The sequence below is a fragment of the Capricornis sumatraensis genome, chromosome 11 (genome assembly GCF_032405125.1).
Source record: "Capricornis sumatraensis isolate serow.1 chromosome 11, serow.2, whole genome shotgun sequence".
In the NCBI taxonomy this organism is placed as follows: Eukaryota; Metazoa; Chordata; class Mammalia; order Artiodactyla; family Bovidae; genus Capricornis; species Capricornis sumatraensis.
Genome location: NC_091079.1, coordinates 50,323,803 through 50,342,914, shown reverse-complemented (window position 1 = coordinate 50,342,914; position 19,112 = coordinate 50,323,803). Strand labels below are relative to the sequence as shown.

The 19,112-nt window shown below is 38.2% G+C and overlaps 1 protein-coding gene across 2 annotated transcripts; it reads left to right on the top strand.

The window, feature by feature from the left end:
• The first annotated feature begins 259 nt into the window (after positions 1 to 259).
• Positions 260 to 17,069, top strand: COPS5 (COP9 signalosome subunit 5). 2 transcript variants are annotated; one of them, XM_068983672.1, is made up of 8 exons: positions 260 to 523; positions 2,765 to 2,999; positions 4,108 to 4,236; positions 4,871 to 4,936; positions 5,424 to 5,509; positions 11,513 to 11,624; positions 15,071 to 15,219; positions 16,868 to 17,069. In XM_068983672.1, the coding sequence occupies exons 1-8, from the start codon at positions 381 to 383 to the stop codon at positions 16,950 to 16,952; spliced, it is 1,005 nt and encodes a 334-aa protein (XP_068839773.1). In that variant the 5' UTR covers positions 260 to 380; the 3' UTR covers positions 16,953 to 17,069. The 2 variants fall into 2 exon arrangements, with proteins under 2 accessions (XP_068839773.1, XP_068839774.1); XM_068983673.1 differs by having other exon boundaries at positions 435 to 531.
• The last annotated feature ends 2,043 nt before the right edge of the window (positions 17,070 to 19,112 follow it).

The following is a 19,112-nucleotide window of genomic DNA, read 5'->3' as shown; positions in this document are numbered from 1 at the left end:
TCCAGTTTCTGGCATAACGTTACATGCCCTTCTTCCGGTGCAGAAGGCTATACCATTCCCTAGATAATTACTGTTTTCGTCCTATTTCACACATATAATTTTCCAAGATAATAAGTTCTCTCTTCAGTAATGAGACGACTCCTCTGCCTCTTAACTATTGTATAACCGCTGTGTATATAGCCGCGTCCCCCAAGCACCCCCGCCATCCTGCGGATGGTCCGTACCAACTTCACCTCCGGTGCTGGGTGTCATGGCTGCCCCGAGAGCCTAGTGTGAGTTTGCACCTGCGGTGGGGTGGGTCCGGAGCCCACGCCCGAAAACCCAGCGAGATAAAGTTGCGTCTCGATTGCGGACGCGACAGCTTATCTGATCCCTCGGTGATGGCGGCTTCCGGGAGTGGCATGGCCCAGAAAACGTGGGAGCTAGCCAACAACATGCAGGAAGCCCAGAGTGTCGATGAAATCTACAAATACGACAAGAAACAGCAGCAAGAAATCCTGGCGGCGAAGCCCTGGACTAAGGAGTGAGGAGGTCCCTGGCGAAACGCAGGGGAGGGAGGGGTGGCGGGACTTTAAGAGACCCAGGGGCAGTAGGAGTTGGGAGAGCTTGTCTTTCCCTCTGCAGCAAGGAGAAAGAGGAATCGCCTAAGAAATTTTATTTTACCTTTTAATCCCCGCAAATAAAGCGTAAGACCCTCCACTGGGGCTTGCTTGATTCCCCCTTTCTGTCTCGTTTGCCTTGGGAGAATGGAAGTGGAAAACGACAGCGGTAGTTTGGGCTTTGACTTCTCAGCCCCCGTATTGTTAAAGATACTCCACACTCTGCCTTGAACCTTGTGTATCGATATACACTTTGTTGGGATCTTCAGCTGATTTCAGACTAGGACTACAGCTATCTTCAGATAGTGAGTCAATCCAAGGGTCTCTAAAATAATTATGAGCCAGTTTTTTTTACTCTGTAATCTTTTAGATCTATAATTGCTTCTTGATTGCTGATAGATTATTTCAGAAACAACAAAGAGGCTCTACTCAGTCTCCCACAATGTTTACTCCACCATTTTTTCTACAGAAGCTGTAAATTATATCAACAGAGCTTAAGGTTTTTTGCCCCTTAGCAAAACTCATGTGTCCCTGGGAGTGATGACAGGTCAAGGTTTCTTTGCAGCAGTATTTATCCTTTCCTGACAGCAGATATTGTATGGAAAGAGTAAAAAGATCACACAGTCTCTCTAATGGATAGACAGGAAAGCGGTGGTCAACAACAAAAACCATATTTCATCTATCTCACAGTTTTTTACAAGGCAAGCTTTAACTGTGGGTATTCAGATTCAGCAGTGTTTACTTAGTACTTACTACAGGCTGAGTTTTGAGCTAGGAATTTCCATATGTCAGTAAATCTTTATGACAACACAATACTGTATTTTTATTCCTTTTCTGCATATATGACAACAAGCAAATACAGTAAATAACTTACTTCATAATTAGATGGAAGCAATGAATTCTTTAGTGAACAACAGTTAAGACCAAAAATCAAATCTCACAACTATAACTAAATAGTTGAAATTTACTTATCTTTTTTTATCTGTAAAAGAGAAAAAAGACCTATCTGTTGGTGATGTTATATAGATGAGGTCATGTATAAAAAAGAGTCTAGAATGTATGTAACAGAAGCACAATAATGGACTTTTTTCCCCAATAGAGTGAAGATTTCAATTCATGTCTTGACTCCCAAGGACAGGTCTCTATATTTTTCAGCTGTGATTGAAATCTGTGGGCAGACATTTTAAAAAGACTTCTCAAAGACACTGACACTCTTACAGACTGGTTATTTTGCCTGGTTGTCTGCTGTTTCTATAGCAGGCTGCATACTTAGATTGATATAGCCTATTGAATATTTTAAATTATCAGCCTCACTGTGTGATTGTATCTCCAGTTACAGTCATCCTTGCTGTCTTCAGCTACATCAATGAGACTGAAGTGTAATTTTATTCAACAGTAGTTTAGTCACATACACAGATGACAAACTGAAATACTGATCACAGTAGGACTAAAGATTTTAAGGCTACATTTCCCATTTGTAGACTGATACCACAGAGAGAAGCTACAACCCTCAACACATTGTTCTCTCAGAGTACTATAAAAGATAGGTTAATAATGCAGCTAGCACTTAAAAAGTTTTGTATGTGTCAGGCACTAAGCCAAGCACTTTATGTACATTGTTTTACTCATTTCCTCCAAACAACAACTCTATGAACAGGCACAGACATTGTCTGTCTCAAGGTTACAGCCAGGATATGGCAGTAAAAGGGTTCAAACCTAGGTAGATGGATATCAGAGCCCACATTCTTAACTGTTAGGCGTGGAAGGTTAAGTGGGAGAATAATGAGGCAAAATTGACCAACCAGGGTCAGAAACCTAGATTTGGTGATTCTGAAATTAATGGAGAAAAAGTCTATTGAAATGGTCGTGTAATTAATTCCCTTCTGTCTACTTGAATAGCGTATTTTAAAATTATTTCATACTTTTCCCTTCGCCCAATGGGAAGTAATTTGCAGGATTATGTTTATCATTTCCATCCCCCTTCAGGAACTCTCTCCTTTTATACTTTGTTTTTCTTTCCCTCATTCTATATATATGCTTTTTCCCCATTCCATCAGTGTAAATTGCTTCAATACTTATTTGTTAATCTCCACAAAAACTACAAAAGCTGTCTTACAATTGTACTTATATAAGAAAGTTAATTACACCATGCCTTTGTTTTGTAGTCACCATTACTTTAAATACTGCAAAATCTCAGCATTGGCTCTACTGAAAATGGTGATGCATGCCAGATCAGGAGGCAACTTGGAAGTGATGGGCTTGATGCTGGGCAAGGTGGATGGTGAGACCATGATCATTATGGACAGCTTTGCTTTGCCAGTAGAGGGCACTGAAACGCGAGTGAACGCTCAGGCTGCTGCGTATGAGTACATGGCTGCATACATAGAAAATGCTAAACAGGTAAAAACGCTGTTCCCTAAAATTACGAGTTAAGAGTCTCATAGTTATTTTTGAGTTTCTAAACTTAAAACTATCCTCCTACATTAGAGTTTATATTTTAAGTTATTCTCAACCATATGTAACATATATGAGATTAGCATGGATTTTTAAAAATTCTCGAGAGTAGATCTTAAAAGGTCTCATCACAAGGAAAAAAAAATTTGTAACTGCATGTGGGTCGGATGTTAACTGTACTTATTGTGATCATGTCACAGTATATACATATATTGAAACATTATGTTGTACATCTGAACGAAGGTCTATATGTATTATACATATATAAACTATATCTGAGTTTTTAAAAGAAATTTTAATTCTCACATTCATTATGTGTGTTTAAAACCAAAGAACTGAAAACAACCTAAGTGTAACTGGATATCAAGCTGATTTATATCCCACACAATGAACTGCCAGCCAGCCTTTAAAACTAAAAGATAGCTATTTATGTTTATTTATGTGAAACAAATCCCAGAATATTTTGTTGAGTGAAAAAGCAAAGTGTAGAATACTATTGGTGGTATGCCATTGTGTGTTTTCATTAATCTACGTATGTGCAAAGAATATATTCTATATGCAGAGAGTAACTCTGGAAGACAGGTGTGTAAGCCTATGACAGTAACATCTGGGTTGAGAAACTAGTTGAGGGGAAAGAGGTGGGAAGGAGACTGAATGACCTTATTGTACATGTATCTTATTAATTTTGTGCCTTGAGCATGTATTATCTAAAAAAAATTTTTTTGAAAGTACCATAGTGAGTGAAGTCGCTCAGTCGTGTCCAACTCTTTGTGACCCCATGGACTGTAGCCTACCAGGCTCCTCCCTCCATGGGATTCTCCAGGCAAGAGTACTGGAGTGGGTTGCCATTTCCTTCTCCAGGGGATCTTTCCAACCCAGGGATTGAACCCGGGTCTCCTGCATTCCAGGCAGACACTTTAACCTCTGAGCCACCATATGCTGTAACTATTCTGCATACTGTTATTTAACTGTAGGGCTGTATAAATAGACAAATCACAAGCATCTCTAAGATTAAACAGGAACCTCAAGCTCCTTTGCTCTCTTCATTTGTTAGGTTGGCCGCCTTGAAAATGCAATTGGCTGGTATCATAGCCACCCTGGCTATGGCTGCTGGCTTTCTGGAATTGATGTTAGTACTCAGATGCTCAATCAGCAGTTCCAGGAACCATTTGTAGCAGTGGTAGTAAGTATTTTTACAATCAGTTGTTAATTAATTTTCATGAAGATTTACTAAAGCAGGTATACAGGGAAACAAAAACAGTATGGTAAAGAGCAAGGCTCTGGTGCCAGCCTAGGTTTGAATCTAAATTCCACTTCTTTGTAGCTGGGACTCTGAACAAGTTATATAACTTCTCTGTGTCTTTTCCCACCTTCTGTTAGATGAGAATGTACACAGCACCTGTGTCTCAGTTCCCTGCACACAGTGGGCATTTGGTCGATGTTGAGTGAATTGATTAAATGAGGAATTGCTAGAACAGCTCTTGCTATGCTTAAAGTATTTTAGTTGCCATTCAGGTTACCCTAAGGAAGGTAGAAATTGTTCATCTGTTTAAAAAGACTTCTGAAAGATAAGCAAATCTTTAATTAATACTCTTAAAATAGTATAATAACTAGATCTAATCTCTAAATTAATGATGAGATTTCTATATTTAACCATTCTGTTCACTTCTGTGATTTTCCAATTTGGTTATTTTTTTCCCTATTGGTTACTTTTAACTATGTGTGTGTGCCTATAGTGTTATATGTACATATGTATTTCTAGGCTTATAATGTTTAAAAAAATAAGTCAGCAGATATTAAATATATCTTTCTTGTAGATTGACCCAACAAGAACAATATCTGCAGGGAAAGTGAATCTTGGAGCCTTCAGGACATATCCAAAGGTAATTTGAAGAATTCCAAGTTCTTACAGTTTTTCAATTTTTAAATATTTAGTTTATTTTTAAAGGTGTGTTATAGTTAACAATTTAACGGTATTTACAAAATAGAAGCCCAACTACCACAAATTGTCTTTAGCAAAAAAGTAATACATTTGTGCTGCATGTTGTTAATTCTACTAGAAAAGCAGTGTTCTTTTGTTAATAAGGATTTGTGTGTCATGGCCATCTACTATCTACTGCAATCTGAAGTAGATATGAGCACAAGTAAATATCACCTAAGGACAAAAAAAATTAATCTTAAGCCAAATCTAGCCTTCAGCCACCAAATGGGGTTGAGGAAGAGTATAAGCAATATACTTTTTTTTTATTAGGCGTTTATGTTCAGTAATTGGCTCCCCCAAATGAATGTTTCTGTAAATAGAAAGTCACATAGAAAACATGTTTTTCCTCTGTTGTGTTTAAGTCTTCTATTTTCTTCATTTTTGTTTAGGGCTATAAGCCTCCAGATGAAGGACCTTCCGAGTACCAGACCATCCCACTTAATAAAATAGAAGACTTTGGTGTACACTGCAAACAGTAAGTCATTTTAAAATGTATCTGATGCCAGAATCAGAAACCTCAGAGATCATCCAGACCAAGCCCCTAATTTTACAGATGAGAAAAAAATTCAGATGAAATGCATTTCATAATACCTTTTAAAATAATAGTAAGAATATATAAATATAGGATAATGTTTGAATCTTTATTAACAGTTGTTTCAATCTAACATGTTATTTGCCTTTCACCCATCTATATACGTTTTATCAATGTATGAGACACTTGGCCTGTTAATGAAAGTAAAAGTTGAAGGAAGCTGTATGCAGGGCCAGCCTGACGCTAGCAATTTCTACAGCCCTCAATGTACCCAGTTTGCACACAGCAAAAGTTCTCCCTAAACATTTTTACTTCAAGAGTTAAAGAAGTCATACTAAAGACTACTTAATTGTATACTCCTTTAAAACAGTGAATTTCATACTATGTGAATTACATCTCAATTTTTTAAATCGGTAAACCAGTGAAGACAATTTTCTCCACCTTCTAAATATATCACCTCTCTTACTATCACCTTGACCCAGGCCACAGCCATCTGGAACTTAAATGAGAGCACTAGCCTTCTAGCTAGTCTTCTTGCTTCTGCACTTCACCCCACCCCTTAAAGGTCTTTTGTCAGCCAAACAGATTCTGTTAAAACGTAAGTCTGATCATGTTCGTCCTTCTCAGAGTAATTTCCTGTCTCATTAAGAATAAGATCTATAGTTAGTGCTTACCATGGACCACATAACCCTATGTAGACTGGCCCCCACAATCGTTCTGAGTCCATCTCAGTGACTCTACTTCTTGTCACTAAGCCTTTGCTCTGTCTATTCTAGCCATAGTGGCCTCATTTATGGTTTATCAGATGTACTAGGCCGGCTCCTGCTTGGGGCCTTTGCACTTGCTAATCCTTCTGCCTGAAACATTCTTCCTTATTTCCATGTGACTCACTATTTCAGTCAACGAGTGTCTGTTTAAGGGTCACCTTAACAGAGAATGTTCCTTGATCACCCTATTCCAATTAGCACTTTCTAGTCACTGTTACCTTTCCCTGCTTCATTTTTCTTCTTAGCACTTGTGACCATCTGATATGTTTTTGCTTCCTTGTTATTGACCTCATTAGAATGTGAACTTCATGAGAGAAAAATCAATTCACTGCTATATCCTAACAATTAAAATAGGGCATGGCACATAGAAGTGTGGGCACCCCCCCTAAAAAAAAATGTTTTGCCTGATTACTACTGTCCCTTTCTCCACACCTCCTATCCTAACTTCAAGGAATGCTTTACTACTCATGTGCTACTACTGCTCTTATTTTTCTGTTTATAATTCCTAGAAAATGCCAGAATTTCTAGAATTTAATTTTTAAATATGTCTGATTTTCAGTCATCCTTGGCATACTTTTGGAAAAACAGGTTTTTATTTTTCAATGAGAGGTTTGTAATTAAATCACTTAATTTGCTCTACACCTTTGCTGTAATACTTTCACTTTCAGAGTTAACAGTCAATTTTTTTCATTTATATTGAGTTGCAGTTTCAAAAGCTTATACCTTTAATACCTACTCCACTTCTCTCATCGCCAGCAGCAGCTTTTGAAACAAAAGACCATGAGGCATACTGTGCTTTCTGTACCCAAACAAACCTGCATTTCCTGTTTTTTTCTGAGAAATGAGCCTCTCTAAGAGGAATTGCTACTTTCTAACTACCTGCATTGCTAGAGCCTAGAATTCTGAACCTGGAATAAGCAGGATGTTCAAAGGTACTCTCTTCCTTAGGACCAGTTCCTAAATAAAGAGTAAACTTTTTTAATAGGGCAAATAAGTTGCTTATTTTTATTTCAAATCTTCAGTGAAACATAGTGCCAAGTTAAGAGCAGACTCATTATAGATCATTTCCTAAATCATTTGACAGTGAGCCATAATTTTTAGTTTACACTGATCTTTTTTCTTTCCTATTTTAAATTCTAGATCATAATCCAAAGTTCATTTTCAACATAGAATCTAATACAGATATTAAATATATTTAACTTTGAAGAGCCTTAGTAAAAATAGGACACAACAGATTTTTTAAATTAGCTTGTATGTTATCAATGTTATATAAGCACATAGTTTAAAGAGGCACTGGTTCTATGAAAATAACATTCCCTTTCCCCCACCCCCAGAGGGAATCACTTAAACTTTATAGTTATGCTCCATTTAAGTATTTACCCCATTAACTTCAAACAGCATGCTGACAGTGCTACTTCTTGATTTTCAGTTTCTAGGCAGTATCTATTATTGACTTCCTGTACAGAAGATGAGGATGTAGCTCCACAAGTAATTTTGAATATTCTTCTTGCTTTCAACTCTGCTACTCTTGCTTTCAGCTCTGCTACTCTTGCTTTCAACTCAGCTAATATTAGACCAAAAAATTTCATTGCATCAGCCTACGGAATTTAGACGGTAATAACATTAAGGTGATCCACAAATTTTAAAACATAAAAGTCTATTCTAGACCCTCCAGTTTGAGCTCCCTTATTTTCCATCCTTTATAATCTACATCTTTTGCTCTACTCATCCTGTCTTTCCCCTGAAGTATCAGAGGTACAACGTGTCATTTCTAAAACTGACCTTTCCACCTGAACCCCTGCCTCCTCTCCCCATACCTAACTGCCTCAACTCCCGGGGCATCACTTCTTAAACAATGTCTTAAATGTCTACACTCTGGATATAACAATAAATTAGACCATGAGGTTTTGATAACATATATCATATCCTTTTGCTGCCACTTTCTGTGGTGTTGAACAAGTCTTTACTCTAGAGTTGTTTCTTCTGCGTAGAATGGGAATAATAATCTTTCCTTTTGTGGTTGTAGGGAAGATTAAATGAGAATATATATAACGTGCCAGGACATAATAAGTGCTCAAGAAATACACTGTTTCCACATCCCACTTCCACATTTCACTACAGCTTTGTCTTTTTCATCTACACATATGCAGGGGTATCTTATTTATAAAGCCCTTACTGAGAATTATCTTTAAATTCTTACTCTGTTCAAGTTTCTTCACTCCTGAATTGAAAGAACACACGTTTCTTTTATGTCCCTGTGTCTTTATCTTCGACACCACTAGCCTGAAAGCGAGGCCTTTTTCTCCTGACATCTGCTCCACTGCAGTGGCATCCTTTGTGGTCTCCCTGCTTGCCATTTCTCCTCTGACACATCTTACCACAGCCGGCTTTCTCAAACACTGATATAAATGGCTATGTCACTGATCTGCTCAGACACCTTCCATGAGTCCCAAGTACCTAGAAGATAATTTCTTAGCCTTTTATGTTATGTCCTCTGCTAGCTAGACCCCAACATAGCTTTCTAGATTTCCCTTACAAAATCCTTCTGCTCCCACTAAACTGTCCAGGCAGACTGATTAACTTCTTGCTCCTTTCATGACTTTCCTTTTTGTGAGTTAGGGATCTCTTCCTAATGCTTCCTCCTTGCTCTTAACATAGCCACACTATAAACTCATGTTAGGGTTACTCGAATTCCTGCCTTTTCCCTGGAGCCTCTCAGGCTGTTCTGTCTATACTAACAGTACTCATTATCACTAACATTTAATTGGCAGATGATTAATTTTAAATATGCACTATAGCATCACTTCGGAGAAGGCAATGGCACCCGGCTCCAGTACTCTTGCCTGGGAAATCCCATGGATGGAGGAGCCTGGTAGGCTGCAGTCCATGGGGTCACTAAGAGTCGGACACGACTGAGCGACTTCACTTTCACTTTTCACTTTCATGCATTAGAGAAGGAAATGGCAACCCACTCCAGTGTTCTTGCTTGGAGAATCCCAGGGACGGGGGAGCCTGGTGGGCTGCCGTCTATGGGGTCGGACAGAGTCGGACACGACTGATGCGACTTAGCAGCATAGCATCACTTACTGTTATTCAATATATATCATTATAACTTTTCATGGATTCATCCCACGTGTCCCATGAAAATGGTAAGCTCCTTAAGGTGAAGAAGTCCCTTATGTTTCTTTGTAACGTAGTGACATGTTTAAGTATTTATTACTTTTAAAAAAATAAGTTTTTCAGACATTTAACCAAATTTCCCTTGATTATAAATTAGGCACCTTTATAAATTCTTTATATGCTTTAATGACCAACCTCAAAGTTTTGGTTTTTCAAAAAGCAGTTGTTCCTAATTAGGGGATTAGAAAGGGAGGAATCAAGACTCCACATGTAATTTTTGGTATTTTTAAAAGCCTGATGATGCTATGAAAGTGCTGCACTCAATATGCCAGCAAATTTGGAAAACTCAGCAGTGGCCACAGGACTGGGAAAGGTCACTTTTCATTCCATCCCAAAGAAAGGCAATGCCAAAGAATGCTCAAACTACCACACAGTTGCATTCATCTCACACGCTAGTAAAGTAATGCTCAAAATTCTCCAAGCCAGGCTTCAGCAATACGTGAACCGTGAACTTCCAGATGTTCAAGCTGATTTTAGAAAAGGTAGAGGAACCAGAGATCAAATTGCTAACATCCGCTGGATCGTCGAAAAAGCAAGAGAGTTCCAGAAAAACATCTATTTCTGCTTTATTGACTATGCCAAAGCCTTTGACTGTGTGGATCACAATAAACTGTGGAAAATTCTGAAAGAGATGGGAATACCAGACCATGTGACCTGCCTCTTGAGAAACCTATATGCAGGTCAGGAAGCAACAGTTAGAACTGGACATGGAATAACAGACTGGTTCCAAATAGGAAAAGAAGTACGTCAAGGCTGTATATTGTCAACTTGCTTATTCAACTTATATGCAGAGTACATCATGAGAAACACTGGGCTAGATGAAGCACAAGCTGGAATCAAGATTGCCGGGAGAAATATCAATAACCTCAGATATGCAGATGACACCACCCTTATGGCAGAAGGTGAAAAGGAACTAAAAAGCCTCTCAATGAAAGTGAAAGAGGAGAGTGAAAAAGTTGGCTTAAAACTCAACATTCAGAAAACGAAGATCATGGCATCTGGTCCCATCACTTCATGGCAAATAGATGGAGAAACAGTGGAAACAGTGTCAGACTTTATTTTGGGGGGCTCCAAAATCACTGCAGATGGTGATTGCAGCCATGAAATTAAAAGACGCTTACTCCTTGGAAGTTATGACCAGCCTAGACAGCATATTTAAAAGCAGAGACATTACTTTGCCAACAAAGGTCCGTCTAGTCAAGGCTATGGCTTTTCCAGTAGTCATGTATAGAAGTGAGAGTTGGACTGTGAAGAAAGCTAAGCACCGAAGAATTGATGCTTTTGAACTGTGGTGTTGGAGAAGACTCTTGAGAGTCCCTTGGACTGCAAGGAGATCCAACCAGTCCATTCTAAAGGAGATCAGCCCTGGGTGTTCTTTGGAAGGAATGATGCTAAAGCTGAAATTCCAGTACTTTGGCCACTTCATGAGAAGAGTTGACTCATTGGAAAAGACTCTGATGCTAGAAGGGATTGGGGGCAGGAGGAAAAGGGGACGACAGAGGATGAGATGGCTGGATGGCATCACCGACTTGATGCACATGAGTATGGGTGAACTCTGGGAGTTGGTGATGGACAGGGAGGCCTGGCGTGCTGCAATTCATGGGGTCGCAAAGAGTCGGACACGACTGAGCAACTGAACTGAACTGAACAAAAGTAATAGCTATCCTTGGAGAGAGTAAGTTCATTACTGTTGGCTGAAATTTATGAAGTCAGTGGCATGGGTATATACATGTCATTTAAAATTTTTGATTAGTTATTAATTTCTGACAATTTCTGGGCTTTACAGAGGGGAGAAATATAACTTGAGAATATTTTCTTAACTGAATTGCAACCACCCCCCTAAAGAGTAAGAAGACCAGGTTTACCTGTTTTTCTGTTGGAAAAAATTAAAGCATGACTATTTGGATATCAAATGTAATTAACTTAAATTTGGCCGTAACCTTTATGTGATGTGGTTGAATGTTTTTTACTTAATAGATCTGTGGTTTTGTTTCATTAGATACTATGCCTTAGAAGTCTCATATTTCAAATCCTCTTTGGATCGGAAATTGCTTGAGCTTTTGTGGAATAAATACTGGGTGAATACGCTGAGTTCCTCTAGCTTGCTTACGGTAAGTACCATGCTTGCAAGGAATGTGTCTGAATTTTATCAATCTACATAAGTTTAATGTCTGAAACTCTTTATCATGGAAAGACTGACTTTGCCAAGATGGTGGGCTTGGGGGCAGATTCTGCATGACCAGAAGTGGATTGGAATACTAGGCCAAGCTAGGATCTGTATTGTGTACTGTTGAGTCCAGATGAGGGTGAGATCTACCTCTGACTTAGTTAGAGAAAAGTGCCAATAGTGTTCTTTGTTGTGTGTCTCAGGTAGGACTCTAGTTACAAGTGACAGGAGACCCAACCAACCTGGCTAAAACAAAAAAGAGAATCATGTAAGCTGCAAAGTCCAAGAGTACCAGGAGGAGGGCTGACTTAAGGCACAGCCTGAGTTTGCATTCAGACAATATTATGAGGTCTTGGTCTTCCTTTCTCAGCTTTGATTTCAGGTCAGTTGGTTTCAGTTTCAGACTTCATGTGAAATCAAGATGGCAGTATTAGCTTAGACTTCCCAATTCCACACTCAAAAGAAAAGATCAAGATACATAACACACACATACACAGACACATACACACCACTCAACATATTCCCAGGCAAAGCCTCACTGTGTCTCTGAGTTTTATAGGTCACATGCCTAACCTTAAACCTGCTCTGGGCCAAGGGAATGAACACCATGAGTAGTTGAGCCAAGGCAAGTGCATCACTGCTTTACTGCTGGGCTGGAGTAAAAGAAACTCTCCGGAGCACTTGGACTAAGAATGTCCCCCAAAGAAATCAGAATATCACTACCTTATAGCAAGCAGATTGCTGCTACCACCAAAAAAAGAAAAAGTCAATATTTTCCAATATATCATTAAAATCTAATACCTAGAAGAGGACAGAAACTTCTATCTAGATCTTTTTTAAGTAAGCCACTTCATATAGTACAGTATAGCATAGTGGTTAGAACCACTAAATTTGGAATAAGATAAACTCAGTTCAGAAACAAGTATGCCATTTTACTAGCTGGGTGTGACCTTCACAGCATTATTTAATGTGTCTGAGCCTTTCTTGGGCCCAATGATAATAATACCCACATTGTTAAGTACACTGAGAATTATATGAAATATATGTATAGTAATTAGCAAAGTACTAAGGGTCGCACAGAGTCGGACACAACTGAAGCGACTTAGCAGCAGCAGCAGCAGGAATACAATAAGGCAATGGCACCCCACTCCAGTACTCTTGCCTGGAAAATCCCATGGATGGAGGAGCCTGGTAGGCTGCAGTCCATGGGGTCGCGAAGAGTTGGACACGACTGAGTGACTTTGCTTTCACTTTTCACTTTCATGCATCGGAGAAGGAAATGGCAACCCACTCCAGTGTTCTTGCCTGGAGAATCCCAGGGACGGGGGAGCCTGGTGGGCTGCCGTCTATGGGGTCGCACAGAGTCGGACACGACTGAAGCGACTTGGCAGCAGCAGCAGGCATATCATAAAGCCTCAATAAATTATGTTTTGCTCATTTGATTCATTGTACTCATGGGTAAAAACCTCACTTGAGCATATTTACTATGAATTTACTATGATTTTTTTTCTTATTTCTTATCCTCAACAGTCAGAAACAGTAAATTAGAAAGAGGGAGAGTGATCATAATAGCAAACATTTATTAAATGTTTTCTATGTATCTAGCACTGCTAAATGCCTCGTGTGTCATGTTTCCTTAGAGGCAAGTATGCTGATAGCAGCCAGAAGTGACACATGATGGCATGGGCAGGAAGCAGTGAAACTGGAGCTGTCTGAACCTTTGTACAAAAGCAGCCAGCTCTACTTACTCAGCCTGTGGCTGTCCCTGTATTCCAACACTGCATATACTGAGGACATTAATAATCAAGAAAAGGTTAAATTATATTTCCTCCTTTTTTTGTGTAGTTTAATACCTAGTACATTATATCATTCTAAGAAAAAAATATATAAATAAATGTATGTCATCTCTTTCCCTTTACAGCTAAAGCATGTAATCTAAAAGCTACCAGAGAAAAGTTACATTTTGATTCATATTAGTGTTCTCTGTTTGAAATGTAATTGGTTTCTTTTTTCATTTTAATAGTATAACTGTTTCTGCCATCCCACATTTTTATATCTGCTGCTAAATCTTCTAGGTGTGAAGTGATCTACAAACATTAGGGTTTTTTCCAAATCTGTTGAGGAAGGATGTATTGGTGACCTAAACCATTTAGATACAGACAAAGTGAATATAATTGCATGTTTAAAAAATTATCGTAAGTTTGTAAAATCACTGGAAAGCTGGTAGCATTTTAAAGGGCTTTTTGTAGTAACCATGATGACAGCTAATGTTTTTAAAATGTCTTGTGACTGAACTGTACTGCCTTTACAGTATCTGACAGACTGAGCAAATAGAACATAAAGATATTCCAGGAGAAACTTTTAAAAAATATTACACTTAAGTGTACATATGTAATTATTAAACTTTTGGTTTTTAAAATGTATGAAATATCAGCAGTATATAGAATATTTCAGTTTAGCAAATATGGGTGTGCATGTGCTGACTTTTTGTGACTCTGTGGACTGTATATAGCCCACCAGGCTCCTCTGTCCATGGGATTCTGCAGGCAAGAATACTGGAGTGGGTTGCCATGCCCTCCTCCAGGGGATCTTTCCAACCCAGGGATCAAACCCATGTTTCTTAAGTCTCCTATATTGGCAGGGGGGTTCTTTATCAGTAGCACCTCCTGGGAAGCTCATGTGAGTATATAGCAATACTCTAAAAATTGTGGTTATAGCTAGGTGGAGGGGATGGTAGGTATTTTGTTATATATACATATATATATATACTGCTCTACATTTTCCAGATTTTCTGTATAACTATTAATTTGGTAATTAGAAAAGCTAAAACAAATGTAATTTTTTAAATGTGTCATAAGTACTAATTCTGGACGTTCACCATGAAAAACTAACAAAATTAGCTAACAATTGTTAAGCTTTTGCTAGGTGTCATCAACAGTCCTACAAGCTTTGTATACATAACTCACTAGCTTTAAGGTAGAAATTATCACCCTCCTCCCCCTTTTTCACAGGAAGACTGTAAGGCATAGAAAACTAAAGGACCTCTCCCAAGGCCTCCTAGCTAATCTGCAGGAGGACCACAATCTGGACTCAAATCTATGTACTTCTGAGCCTCTCATAATAACAAATTATTAGATTTAAGCAGTCAAAAAAGACAATTCCAAATTTAATCTTTAAACTATAAAAGGGAAAATTTTCTATACTTCAACTGCTTGAGCTTTGGAATCAGTTTTTGCAAGTATAATTTGACTTCTTACTTCACTGATATCCACTTAGATTTCATAGTAGAATTATTTGTAAATGAAATATTCTATATGGAAGAAAATTTACATATGTATATTTTTTTACATGAAAGACTAGTATATTGATACAATGTCATTTTCCCCATAGAATGCAGACTATACCACCGGTCAGGTCTTTGATTTGTCTGAAAAATTAGAACAGTCAGAAGCCCAGCTGGGACGAGGAAGTTTCATGTTGGGTTTAGAAACACATGACCGAAAGTCAGAAGACAAACTTGCCAAAGCTACACGAGACAGGTGAGAGCAAATCTATTCCTACCCCTAACTTTATTTTCTCAAGATTTGTAAATAACAGGATTCAAATTCCTTGCAGTTCAACCTATAACTTACAGTGGTACCTAAATGTTAACTTACTTGGACCTTTAAGGTTGTCAGATGCAGGTTTTAACTTTGAAAATTTAGGAGACAGTAGGTAAGAATATTAAAGGCTTCTGGGTCTAGGTGATGTTGTGAAAAACTCTTTCACCTTTTCCAGCTTCAGCCATAAAGTATAAGAAAGAAAACCAGTCCATTGCTGGGTCTTTAAATGAAAACCAAAGCAAAACTTTGCAAAAAGATGTCCTAATCTATTCTAATATAATCCTTTTGTGAAGGATTAAATTAGGATTTAAGTTTATCAAATTTCAAATTTTTATAAAGTTTTAAGGCCTAAATATCAGAGAAATGATTGTTTTCTCTCCGTTTTTCTGAAATAATCCTTTATACAGTAATTTAGTATCTCAAATCTCAGTGAAGAATTTGTTAAGAACAAACTGGAGATAACATGAAATAATTACGTGATCCTTCAGATGCATACAGAATTGGGAGGACTAATATAATATTCACTTTCACAAAAATTTGAATTTTAATATGACAGGGATAGAGAGGAAAGGAAGACTATGTTGACATCTATATAAATCACTATCTTGGTATCCATTTTGAGAAGAACTAAATTAGTTGATAGGAAAGAAAAGAGAAACGGAAGGCCTAAATGTGTTGGAATAGAAGCTATCTTGGGTTAGAATGACCTCATTTATTTCTTCTCTGTGAGTAATAAAAGGTATAGAGGTAGCAGCCTGGATAAAAATCATATTTTTCTTTGACGTTAGGGCTTACTTTTGATACTTGTTCTGAATATGTCATTTTGCCCATCTATCTTTATATGTGTCTGATTTACACTTTTATCTGCATTTATATCTCAGTTTCTTACAAAGCAAAAATGTCACTGTGGGAATGTAACTATATAGGAAGAAAAGTAGGAAGGAGAAGAGTAGTAGTACAATAGTAGAGAATTTTCCTTTGGGGGGTAATGTTACAAGAATTGCATCTTTTCTGAATATTGGTGGGTTGTTGTTTTTTTTATCAGTTCTAAAATCTAAGTCCTTCATCCACTAATCTAATTTTACCTTTGCATTGTTTGAAGGATGTCTCTGATTACTTCAGGAGAAAAAAGCACAAGGTTCATTAAAATTATTTTTAAAAACAATTCCAACTAATGAACAACAAGAAAAGCAGATTTTAGTGTAATATTGGAATCAGTCTGTATTTCTGAATTATAAATAACTTCAGTAACCTTCTAAAATAAAACTTTTCCAAAATCTTTTCACAAATAATAAAATAACTTTTGAATTTTATCGGATATTTACATTGTCATTCTTTTGGGAAAATTTAGTAAGTAGGAAACAATCAAAATACATGCAGAAGGCTAAAAATCACTATGGTATACTATAGAGAGTAAACTGTAGATTGGTATGGTATACAGTATGTTTTGCAGAGTATGAGTAGGACCAGAATCATTACTAGGGGTGCAAGGATGGAATTGTGGGGGGGTGGGGGTCATGCAAGTTGCATGTTTGAAACAGTTCTCAGTTCTTATGACATTATGTGATCTGTTTTTTCTTTCTAGCTGTAAAACTACCATAGAAGCTATCCATGGATTGATGTCTCAGGTTATTAAGGATAAACTGTTTAATCAAATTAACATCTCTTAAACAAGCACCAAGTAGTACTTTTGCCTGAAAACCAGTATGAGGAAAAATACTCAAGTAACACTTTAAAACCAGTTACCAAAAATCTGATTAGAAGAATAAGGTGCTCTGAAGGTGTCCTAAATATTAACATCCTATAATAAAATTCTTTAAAATGAAATTGTTCGTTTGTTGTTTTGTGGGAGGGTTTACATTATTTTTGTAGTATCCTTTAATGTTCTAAAATATGAGGGAAAGAAATTTAGAACTTTTCTGTTTTAAAAGAGTCTTGCCTGTTTAAATTAGTCAAAGGATTTCAGCATTTCACTTGCTGTACTATCAGAGCCAGTTTCAGTTTGCCTAAGCCTTCTTTATCTACAGCCATACCACCCAGAACACACCTGATCTCCAAAGCTAAGCAGGGTTGGGCCTGGTTAGTATGTGGATGGGAGTCTGCCTGGGAATACGGGGTGCTATAGGCTATTTTGGGGGCTTCCCAGGTGGCACTAGTGGTAAAGAACCAGCCTCCCAATGCAGGAGATGTAAGAGACACAGGTTTAGTCCCCAGGTCAGGAAGGTCCCCTGGAGGAGGGCATGGCAACCCACTCCAGTATTCTTGCTAGAGAATCCTATGGACCGAGGAGCCTGATGGGCTATGTTTCATGGGGTAGCAAAGAGTCAGACCCGACTGAAGTGACTTAGCATGCGTGCATGCAAACCTTTTGATCTGTTAGTAAAAGTACAATTTAATATAACATTTTTATGTTCCTATAAAACATTAACCAAGTCACACCATAAATTATTTTCCTGAAAGTCAAAAAAGTTATTTGAGACAGAGTCTAGCATAGGTATCTTAAGTCATTAAAACATTCACCAACTGCCTTTACTGAATGAGGCCCAGTTTTACTCTCTGGAGATACTCTGAACAAGGTAGACCTTGTAAATTCTCTAAACAGTGGAGTCTAAAGCTAAGTTAACAAGAAGCTAAGTATACTGCTGTGAAGGGAGAATTAAAGTGGCTGGGAACTATGCCAAAACCTTTGACTGGATCACAACAAACTGGAAAATTCTTAGAGAGATGGGAATACCAGACCACCTTACCTGCCTCTTGAGAAATCTGTATGCAGGTCAAGAAGCAACAGTTAGAACTGGACATGGAACAACAGACTGGTTCCAAATAGGAAAAGGAGTCCATCAAGGCTGTATATTGTCACCCTGCTTATTTAACTTATATGCAGAGTACATCATGAGAAACGCTGGGCTGGAGGAAGCACAAGCTGGAATCAAGGTTTCTGGGAGAAATATCAATAACCTCAGATATGCAGATGACACCACCCTTATGGCAGAAAATGAAGAACTAAATAGCCTCTTGATGAAAGTGAAAGAGGAGAGTGAAAAAGTTGGCTTAAAGCTCAACATTCAGAAAACTAAGATCATAGCATCCAGTTCCATCACGTTATGGCAAATAGACGGGGAAACAGTGTCTGACTTTTATTTTTCTGGGCTCTAAAATCACTGCAGATGGTGATTGCAGCCATGGAATTAAATGACGCTTACTCCTTGGAAGGAAAGTTATGACCAACCTAGACAGCATATTCAAAAGCAGAGACATTACTTTGCCAACAAAGGTCCATCTAGTAAAGGCTGTGGTTTTTCCAGTGGTCATGTATGGATGTGAGAGTTGGACTGTGAAGAAAGCTGAGCGCCAAAGAATTGATGCCTTTGAACTGTGGTGTTGGAGAAGACCCTTGAGAGTCCCTTGGAATGCAAGGAGATCCAACCAGTCCATCCTAAAGGAAATCAGTCCTGGGTGTTCACTGGAAGGACTGATGTTGAAGCTGAAACTCCAATACTTTAGCCACCTGATGCAAAGAGCTGACTCATTTGAAAAGACCTTGATCCTGGGAAAGATTGAGGGCAGGAGGAAAGGGGGACAATGGAGGATGAGATGGTTGGATGGCATCACCAACACAACAGACATGGGTTTGGGTGGAGTTGGTGATGGATAGGGAGGCCTGGCATGCTGTGGTTCATGGGGTCACAAAGTGTGGGACACAACTGAGTGACTGAACTGAACTGAACTGCTCCTTGGAAGAAAAGCTATGACCAACCTAGACAGCATATTAAAAAGACACATTACTTTGATAACAAAGGTCAGTCTAGTCAAAGCTATGGTTTTTCCAA